Source organism: Oratosquilla oratoria, chromosome 27 (genome assembly GCF_046742065.1).
Source record: "Oratosquilla oratoria isolate Oo_2021 chromosome 27, ASM4674206v1, whole genome shotgun sequence".
In the NCBI taxonomy this organism is placed as follows: Eukaryota; Metazoa; Arthropoda; class Malacostraca; order Stomatopoda; family Squillidae; genus Oratosquilla; species Oratosquilla oratoria.
Genome location: NC_134803.1, coordinates 34,943,553 through 34,954,057, shown reverse-complemented (window position 1 = coordinate 34,954,057; position 10,505 = coordinate 34,943,553). Strand labels below are relative to the sequence as shown.

Genomic DNA, 10,505 nt, shown 5'->3' with positions numbered 1-10,505 from the left:
GAAGCGGCCTTGCTGTGGATGTGCTGTGTCTTACGATACTGCTTCTGACCCCGGGCAGTGGACAAGATACAGGGATGACCCGTCATCCAGGAGGTGCCAAGATAAGAGGGAGGGAAGCGGGTGGAGGGGAGTGTGATAGGGATGGAATGGGTGGGAATGGTTTTTATGCCTTTGTTATTTTTGGCTACCTCCCTTGGTATATGTATGTACTGTTGTTATTATTACTGTCATTATTTTGTAGAGGTATGGTCTTTTCTGCATTTTCTGACCTAGACAGTGGATGGGAGGCCAGGATAGTCCTTCATCCACAAGGATTTAAAAGAATTTTTAAAAGTGGGTACATGCCTTGACTGGCTACCTCCCTTGTAAAAGGGGAAATAGCCCTTGGTATGTAGATTGATTATTAATAGCACTTATTACACTGTACATATATTAGTAATCTTACCAAAGGATCATTCTCCCCTTGACTATCAGGTTTAAATTTGTCCTGGCTGCTGGAATTGGGGATAGAAGTAGCCAAAGTATCATATCCAACATCTTCTGGCCTGAGTGTGATGAGGGCTTGAGGTCCTGCATGGCTGCCAGGGGGCCAAGGGTAGGTCCCCACAATCCAACTACTTGGGTCCTGGAACACAAATGAAGGAAGTTAATAGACAATACTTTAGCTGAACTGAACTTTTTTCATTATATTCCTAGGCTGGATAGAGTGAGAAATGAGGTGAGGAGGAGAACGGGGGTGGAAAGGGAGTTGGGAGATAGGGTTGATGAAAGAGTATTGGGATGGTTTGGACACGTGGAAAGAATGAGTGAAGAAGGTGAGGAAGGCAGAGGTGGGATTGCTCACATGATTTCACATAGAGGTGTGAGAGCTGAACAGGTAGGACATATGTTCAAAATGAACCCTGAATTGAGTGTGTAGGATGGAACATTGAAAATATTACAACTAATTAAAATTGTGCAATTTGTTTGCTAAGATGCGATTTGCCCCAACCGCATTTCAAACAGTGTGGCAGATGTATAGTTCCACTGCCTGCTGACAGGTGGCCGCTCCTGCTCCCAGTTCAATGTTTGCAGCCCTCTTGTTTTTAGTTACAGCCTGTCCAGCCACTTTACTTGTTCGTCAAGATGGCCCCAAAACGTCCTTCATATTCTTGGAACCAGCAGCAGCCCTCCCACTAGGAAAATACAGTGCAAGTCACTTACTCTGGCTAAGAAGATGGAAATTTTGAGCTGGGCAAAAAAGGACAAAAAACTTTGGTCATATCCCATGTCCTGGGATTGAGGGAGAGCGCACAGAGGTGAATCGGAGCCAATGCTGCAAAAATACGAGCAACTGTGGAAGCAGGTTCATCTAGGTCTTAGGACATTACACCAGATCGTTGACAATGGAGAGGATGGAAAAAATGCTGGTGACTTGGATTCAACACCAGAACAAGACCAGCGTTAATGTTAGTTGGCAAACATTCAGGAAAAAGCTAAAAGCCTCATTAACAACATTGAAGGAAATTACTTTTTTGGTGTGTGTGATGCCTGTAGGAATCCATATCTCACACAAAAGTAGAAATATCTGGACTGTATATTGCCTTCTAGCCAATTATGGTAGACTCCCCTCTCAAAATATAAATTATTGTGATTTTTCCTATATCGGCTCCTATCCAACTGTCTTCTATACCCCAAACAGGATATTCCCCAAATGTGATTTAAAGCCCTGTCACTGTTTTATATATGCCCCCTTGGTCCTTCACCCATTCAACTCCGGTGACAAGATGTCTTGTCATTTGGTCAAATAAAACAAAAAATCATAATAAACAACAAAATGTTTGATGATCAAACAGCACCAGAAAAATATGACGTCATCAGTCCTTTTCTTCGAGGAGGACTGATGACGTCATATTTTTCTGGTGCTGTTTGATCATCAAACATTTTGTTGTTTTATTATGATTTTTTGTTTTATTTGACCAAATGACAAGACATCTTGTCATCGGAGTTGAATGGGTTAATAAACTGCTCCAACCTAAACAGAGCCAACTGGCTCTCTCCTGATGTTTGTACATTCCTGACCCTGTAGCCTAGAGTCACCCCTTACTACAGGAACGCCCTCCCTGCTGAGCCACCGCCGCCTCCCTTGCCTGCTGAGTCGCCAATGGGTCACTGTGGCAGTTCAAAATGAACCTGACTTATGATTTTGAACCTAAGCTCAACTAAAGTCCTGATGGCCAAACATGCATGTTAAAAGTGAGGCGACAGGTCCACGATTTCAAAATAATCACAATACTGATGGCCAAGCAATTTAAAATATTATATGAAATGCGATGGGTCACTGTGACGGACTTCAAAATGAACCTGACTTACGATAAGCTCCTCCACAGTCCTGATAGCCTAGCACTTTCTAGCATTTTAAAATGCTATGGTAAAATTGTCTCAACAGCTCACTGTGACTCACGACGAAATGAAAAGGACTTTTCCTATTCAACTTAAGCTAATCTACAGTCATGGTGGTCGAGAACTTTAACATGTTAGAATTATTATCGACGCTCACTGTGACTCAGGACGAAATGGACATGACTTTTCCTATTCAACTTAAGCTAATCTACAGTCATGGTGGTCGAGAATTTTACCATGTTAAAATTATCTTCGACGCTCACTGTAACTCAGGGCTAAATGAACATGACTCTTCCTATTCAACTTAAGCTAATCAACAGTCATGGTGGTCTAGAATTTTGCCATGGTAAAATTGTCTCAACATCTCACTGTGACTCAGGACGAAATGAACATGACTTTTCCTATACAACTTAAGCTAATCTACAGTCATGGTGGTCGAGAATTTTACCATGTTAAAATTGTCTCAACAGCTCACTGTGACTCACGACGAAATGAACATGACTTTTCCTATACAAGTGAAGCTAATCTACAGTAATGGTGGTCGAGAATTTTACCATGTTAAAATTATTTTCGACATTCACTGTGACTGAGGACGAAATGAAGATGACTTTTCCTATTCAACTTAAGCTAATCTACAGTAATGGTGGTCGAGAATTTTACCATGTTAAAATTATTTTCGACGCTCACTGTGACTCAGGACGAAATGAACATTACTTTTCCAATTCAACGTAAGCTAATCTACAGTCATGGTGGTCGAGAATTATACCATGTTAAAATTATTTTCGACGCTCACTGTGACTCACGACGAAATGAACATGACATTTCCTATTCCACTTAAGCTAATCTACAGTCATGGTGGTCGAGAACTTTACCATGTTAAAATTATTTTCGACGGTCACTGTGACTCACGACGAAATGAAAATGATTTTTCCTATTCAACTTAAGCTAATCTACAATCATTGTGGTCGAGAATTTTACCATGTTAAAATTATTTTCGACATTCACTGTGACACAGGACGAAATGAACATGACTTTTCCTATTCAACTTAAGCTAATCTACAGTCATGGTGGTCGAGAATTTTACCATGTTAAAATTATTTTCGACGGGCACTGTGACTCACGCCGAAATGAACATGACTTTTCCTATTCAACTTAATCTAATCTACAGTCATGGTGGTCGAGAACTTTACCATGTTTTAATTATTTATTTCGACGCTCACTGTGGCTCAGGACGAAATTAACATGACTTTTCCTATTCAACTTAAGCTAATCTACATTCATTGTGGTCGAGAATTTTACCATGTTTAAATCATTTATGACGCTCACTGTGACTCACGATGAAATGAACATGACTTTTCCAATTCAACTTAAGCTAATCTACAATCATTGTGGTCGAGAATTTTACCATGTTAAAATTATTTTCGACATTCACTGTGACACAGGACGAAATGAACATGACTTTTCCTATTCAACTGAAGCTAATCTACAGTCATGGTGGTCGAGAATTTTACCATGTTAAAATTATTTTCGACGCTCACTGTGACTCAGGGCGAAATGAACATGACTTTTCCTCTTCAACTTAAGCTAATCTACAGTCATGGAGGTCGAGAATTTTACCATGTTAATTTATTTTCGACGGGCACTGTGTCTCACGCCGAAATTAACATGACTTTTCCTATTCAACTTAAGCTAATCTACAGTCATGGTAGTCGAGAACTTTACCATGTTAGAATTATTATCGACGCTCACTGTGACTCAGGACGAAATGGACATGACTTTTCCTATTCAACTGAAGCTAATCTACAGTCATGGTGGTCGAGAATTTTACCATGTTAAAATTATCTTCGACGCTCAATGTGACTCAGGGCTAAATGAACATGATTTTTCCTATTCAACTTAAGCTAATCTACAGTCATGGTGGTCGAGAATTTTACCATCTTAAAATTGTCTCAACAGCTCACTGTGACTCAGGACGAAATGAACATGACTTTTCCTATTCAACTGAAGCTAATCTGCAGTCATGGTGGTCGAGAATTTTACCATGTTAAAATTGTCTCAACAGCTCACTGTGAGTCACGACGAAATGAACATAACTTTTCCTATTCAAGTGAAGCTAATCTACAGTAATGGTGGTCGAGAATTTTACCATGTTATAATTATTTTCCACATTCACTGTGACTCACGACGAAATGAACATGACTTTTCATATTCAACATAAGCTAATCTACAGTCATGGTGGTCGAGAATTTTACCATGTTAAAATTATTTTCGACGCTCACTGTGACTCAAGACGAAATGAACACGACTTTTCCAATTCATCTTAAGCTAATCTACAGTCATGGTGGTCGAGAATTTTACCATGTTGAAATTATTTTCGACGCTGACTGTGACTCACGACGAAATGAACATGACTTTTCCTATTCAACTTAATCTAATCTACAGTCATGGTGGTCGAGAATTTTACAATGTTAAAATTATTTTCGACGGTCACTGTGACTCACGACGAAATGAAAATGATTTTTCCTATTCAACTTAAGCTAATCTACAATCATTGTGGTCGAGAATTTTACCATGTTAAAATTATTTTCGACATTCACTGTGACACAGGACGAAATGAACATGACTTTTCCTATTCAACTTAAGCTAATCTACAGTCATGGTGGTCGAGAATTTTACCATGTTAAAATTATTTTCGACGGGCACTGTGACTCACGCCGAAATGAACATGACTTTTCCTATTCAACTTAATCTAATCTACAGTCATGGTGGTCGAGAACTTTACCATGTTTTAATTATTTATTTCGACGCTCACTGTGACTCAGGACGAAATGAACATGACTTTTCCAATTCAACTTAAGCTAATCTACAGTCATGGTGGTCGAGAATTTTACCATGTTAAAATTATTTTCGACGCTCACTGTGACTCAGGACGAATTGAAGATGACTTTTCCTATTCAACTTAAGCTAATCTACAGTCATGGTGCTCGAGAATTTTACCATGTTAAAATTATTTTTGACGGTCACTGTGACTCACGACGAAATGAAAATTACTTTTCCTATTCAACTTAAGCTAATCTACAATCATTGTGGTCGAGAATTTTACCATGTTAAAATTATTTTCGACATTCACTGTGACACAGGACGAAATGAACATGACTTTTCCTATTCAACTTAAGCTAATCTACAGTCATGGTGGTCGAGAATTTTACCATGTTAAAATTATTTTCGACGGGCACTGTGACTCACGCCGAAATGAACATGACTTTTCCTATTCAACTTAATCTAATCTACAGTCATGGTAGTCGAGAACTTTACCATGTTTTAATTATTTATTTCGACGCTCACTGTGACTCAGGACGAAATGAACATGACTTTTCCAATTCAACTTAAGCTAATCTACAGTCATTGTGGTCGAGAATTTTACCATGTTTAAATGATTTATGACGCTCACTGTGACTCACGATGAAATGAACATGACTTTTCCAATTCAACTTAAGCTAATCTACAGTCACGGTTGTCAAGAATTTTACCATGTTAAAAATATTTTTGACGCTCACTGTGACTCAGGACGAAATGAACATGACTTTTCCTATTCAACTTAAGCTAATATACAGTCATGGTGGTCGAGAATTTTACCATGTTAAAATTATTTTCGACGCTCACTGTGACTCAGGTCGAAATGAACATGACTTTTCCAATTCAACTTAAGCTAATCTACAGTCATGGTGGTCGATAATTTTGCCATATTAATATTATTTTCAACGCTCACTGTGACTCAGGACGAAATGAACATGACTTTTCCTATTCAACTTAAGCTAATCTACAGTCATGGTGACTGACTCAGGACGAAATAAACATGACTTTTCCAATTCAACTTAAGCTAATGTACAATCATGGTGGTCGAGAATTTTACCATGTTCAAATTATTTTCGACTCTCACTGTGACTCAGGACGAAATAAACATGATTTTTCCTATTCAACTTAAGCTAATCTACAGTCATGGTGGTCGAGAATTTTACAATGTTAAAATTATTTTCGACGCTCACTGTGACTTGGGACGAAATGAAGATGACTTTTCCTATTCAACATAAGCTAATCTAAGGTCATAGTAGTCGAGAATTTTACCATGTTAAAATTATTTTCGACGCTGACTGTGACTCAGGACGAAATGAACATGACTTTTCCTATTCAACTTAGGCTAATCTACAGTCATGGTGGGAGAACATTTTACAATGTTAAAAGTATTTTCGACGCTCACTGTGACTCAGGACGAAATGAACATGACTTTTTTAATTCAACTTAAGATAATCTACAGTCATGGTGGTCGAGAACTTTACCATGTTAAAATTGTCTCAACAGCTCACTGTGACTCACGACGAAAAGAACACGACTTTTCCTATTCAACTTAAGGTAATCTACAGTCGTGGTGGTCGAGAATTTTACCATGTTAAAATTTATTTTCGACGCTCACTGTGACTCAAGACAAAATGAACATGACTTTTTCTATTCAACTTAAGTTAATCTACAGTCATGGTGGTCGAGAATTTTACCATGTTAAAATTATTTTCGACGCTCACTGTGACTCACGACGAAATGAACATGACATTTCCTATTCAACTTAAGCTAATCTATAGTCATGGTGGTCGAGAATTTTACCATTTTAAAATTGTCTCAACAGCTCACTGTGACTTAGGACGAAATGAACATGACTTTTCCTATTCAACTAAAGCTAATCTACAGTCATGGTGACCTTCGAACTTTCGGCTATATTAATTGGGTAAATCCTTTGAGATTTTTTGGATTTTGGGTCATAGTGGTCACTTGCTCCGGTTTACCCGCCATCTCACCCACAGGTCGAAGGCGGCTACGGCTGCCGTGGAGTCCAAGTTGACACCACTCAGGCCAACGGTATGGGTGCCAGAGGCCAAAAGGTGATTACTGGGTGAAAAGGCCCAAATTTGGAGGGGTACCACTTACACGCCCTTGGACTCAGGCTGCTCATGTTTACCTTGCTGTGCACTTTGACCGACTCTCTCCCTGTGGGGCAAGTTTAGACCAAATTGGTCACCCTCGAATTTTTTTAATTTTGGGTCATTGTGGTCACTTGCTCCGATTTCCCCGCTATCTCACTCACAGGTCGAGGGCGGCTAGGGCTGCCGTGGAGTCCAATTTGATGCCACTCATGGCAACGGTATGGGTGCCAGAGGCCATAAGGTGATTACTGGGTGAAAAGCCCCAAATTTGGAGGGGTGCCACTGCCACGTCCTTGGACTCAGGCTGCTCATGTTTACCTTGCAGTCCACTTTGACCGACTCTCTCCCTGTGGGGCAAATGTGGACCATATCGGTCACCTGATTTGCGCCTAAATTCATGGGGTTAATCCTTTGAGATTTTTTAGATATGGGGTCATTTTGGTCACTTGCTCCGATTTACTCGTCATCTCACCCATAGGTCGAGGGCGACTAGGGCTGCCGTGGAGTCCTATTTGACACCACTCAGGCCAACGGTATGGGTTCCAGAGGCCAAACAGTGATTACTTGGTGAAAAGGCCCAAATTTGGAGGGATGCCACTTCCACGCCCTTGGACTCAGGCTGCTCATGCTTACCTTGCTGTGCACTTTGACCGACTCACTCCCTGTGGGGCAAGTTTGGACCAAATCGGTCACCTTCGAATTTACGGCTAAATTCATGGGGTCCTTTGAGATTTTTTGGATTTGGGGTCATGTTGGTCACATGCTCCGATTTACCCGCCATCTCACCCACAGGTTGAGGGCGGCTTCGGCTGCCGTGGAGTCCAATTTGACACCACTCAGGCCAACGGTATAGGTGCCAGAGGCCAAAAAGTGATTACTGGGGTGAAAAGGCCCAAATTTGGCGTGGTGCCACTGCCACGCCCTTGGACTTAGGCTACTCATGTTTACCTTGCTGTGCACTTTGATCGGCTCTCTCCCTGTGGGGCAAGTTTGGACCAAATCGGTCACCTTCGAATTTTCGGCTAAACTCATGGGGATCCTTTGAGATTTTTTGGATTCTGGGTTATTTTTGTCACCTGCTCCGATTTACCCGCCATATCACCCACAGGTCGAGGGCGGCTAGGGCTGCCGATGAGTCCAATTTGACACCACTCAGGCTAACGGTATGGGTGCCAGAGGCCTATAGGTGATTACTGGGTGAAAAGGCCCAAATTTGGAGGGATGCCACTGCCACGCCCTGGGACTCAGGCTGGTCATGTCTACCTTGCTGTGCACTTTGGCCCACTCACTCCCTATGGGGCAAGTTTAGACCAAATCGGTCACCTTCGATTTTTTTGGATTTTGGGTCATTTTTGTCATCTGCTCCGACTTACCCGCCATCTCACCCACAGGTCGAGGGCGGCTAGGGCTGCCGTGGAGTCCAATTTGACACCACTCAGGACAATGGTATGGATGCCAGAGGCCCAAAGGTGATTACTGGGGGAAATGCCCAAATGTGGAGTGGTGCCACTTCCACGCCCTTGGACTCAGGTTGCTCATGCTTACCTTGCTGTGCACTTTGACCGACTCTCTCCCTGTGGGGTAAGTTTGGACCAAATCGGTCCCCTTTGAATTTTCGGCTAAATTCATGGGGTTAATCCTTTGAGATTTTTTGGATTTGGGGTCATTTTGATCACATGCTCCGATTTACCCGCCATCTTACCCACAGGTCGAGGGCGGATAGGGCTGCCGTGGAGTCCAATTTGACACCACTTAGGCCAAAGGGAGTTCACCTCACTTCGACGTCCCCTTCGTTCTCCAGACGGACGCAAGTGATCAAGCAGTCGGAGCTGTTCTTCTCCAAGAAAATGATAGTATATTGCATCCTGTCGCGTACCACTCGGCTCAACTTGATCAACACCAATGGCAGTATTCGACCACCGAGAAGGAGCTACTGTCCATCATCTCTGCCCTGCGGAAGTTCGAATGCTACGTACCACCCAGCTTGACCCCTTTACGGATATTCACGGATCACAATCCGTTAATATTCCTTGAACGGAACAAGAACAGTAATAGGAGGCTGTTACGTTGGTCCTTGTTCCTCCAACAATACCTCCTCGACATAAAATATATCAAGGGTTCTGAGAATATCCTGGCTGATACCCTTAGCCGTCCTGATTAGAACTCCCAATTCATCTGGTCTCCAATTATTTAAAATGTCTGTATATGTATAACACTCTGTACTTGTTGGATAATTATGTATGTACTGTAAATTGCTTGTACACGTGTGGTCGTTTCTACTCCTTACTCGTCCGACAGACTTAAACTAGTTCTGTCCGGCTCATCCTTCCCCTTCCTCCCGTCCTCGCCAACACTATATATATTACATTCCGCCGGCTTCTAAGCGGACAATTTTTATTGGCTATCGAGGCGTAACTTCCCTCCCCATCGCTTTCGCTCTAAATCCGATGTGTACCCACGTAACTGTAATCTCATGACTTGGTTTCGGTTCAGGTTGAGGAATTAATTGTCTATTGATTAATTTTGTTGTTGTAAAGTTATTATATTTGTTTTGTTGACTTTTGTTATAAATTAAATTAGTTATTTATGTTAACTTCCGTTTGAATTTGCCTTAACCACATCAAGGCCACAAAGTACGAACCCCTCCTAGACATATTTCCTTATATCCTTGCGGGAGGCATAACAACATATATTAGTAATCTTACCAAAGGATCATTCTCCCCTTGACTATCAGGTTTAAATTTGTCCTGGCTGCTGGAATTGGGGATAGAAGGAGCCAAAGTATCATATCCAACATCTTCTGGCCTGAGTGTGATGAGGGCTTGAGGTCCTGCATGGCTGCCAGGGGGCCAAGGGTAGGTCTCCACAATCCAACTACTTGGGTCCTGGAACACAAATGAAGGAAGTTAATAGACAATACTTTAGCTGAACTGAACTTTTTTCATTATATTCCTAGGCTGGATAGAGTGAGAAATGAGGTGAGGAGGAGAACGGGGGTGGAAAGGGAGTTGGGAGATAGGGTTGATGAAAGAGTATTGGGATGGTTTGGACACGTGGAAAGAATGAGTGAAGAAGGTGAGGAAGGCAGAGGTGGGATTGCTCACATGATTTCACATAGAGGTGTGAGAGCTGAACAGGTAGGACATATGT

At 41.6% G+C, this 10,505-nt stretch overlaps 1 protein-coding gene across 1 annotated transcript; it reads right to left on the bottom strand.

Annotated features, from left to right (window-relative positions):
- Nucleotides 1-343: 343 nt before the first annotated feature.
- On the bottom strand, nucleotides 344-10,505 carry LOC143039689 (uncharacterized). The gene is made up of 2 exons (XM_076209928.1): nucleotides 10,061-10,505; nucleotides 344-625 (listed from the first exon to the last, which is right to left on the bottom strand). Exons 1-2 carry the CDS (start codon nucleotides 10,189-10,191, stop codon nucleotides 442-444), a joined length of 315 nt encoding a protein of 104 aa, XP_076066043.1. The 5' UTR covers nucleotides 10,192-10,505; the 3' UTR covers nucleotides 344-441.

What these genes read in the sequence shown, in the direction of transcription:
- LOC143039689 (XM_076209928.1), bottom strand. Translation starts at nt 10,191, where the DNA reads ATGCAGGACCTCAAGCCCTCATCACACTCAGGCCAGAAGATGTTGGAT. An exon ending in AAGGGGAGAATGATCCTTTG is followed by an intron (nt 626 to 10,060) that starts GTAAGATTACTA and finishes TTTGTGTTCCAG; the next exon opens with GACCCAAGTAGTTGGATTGT.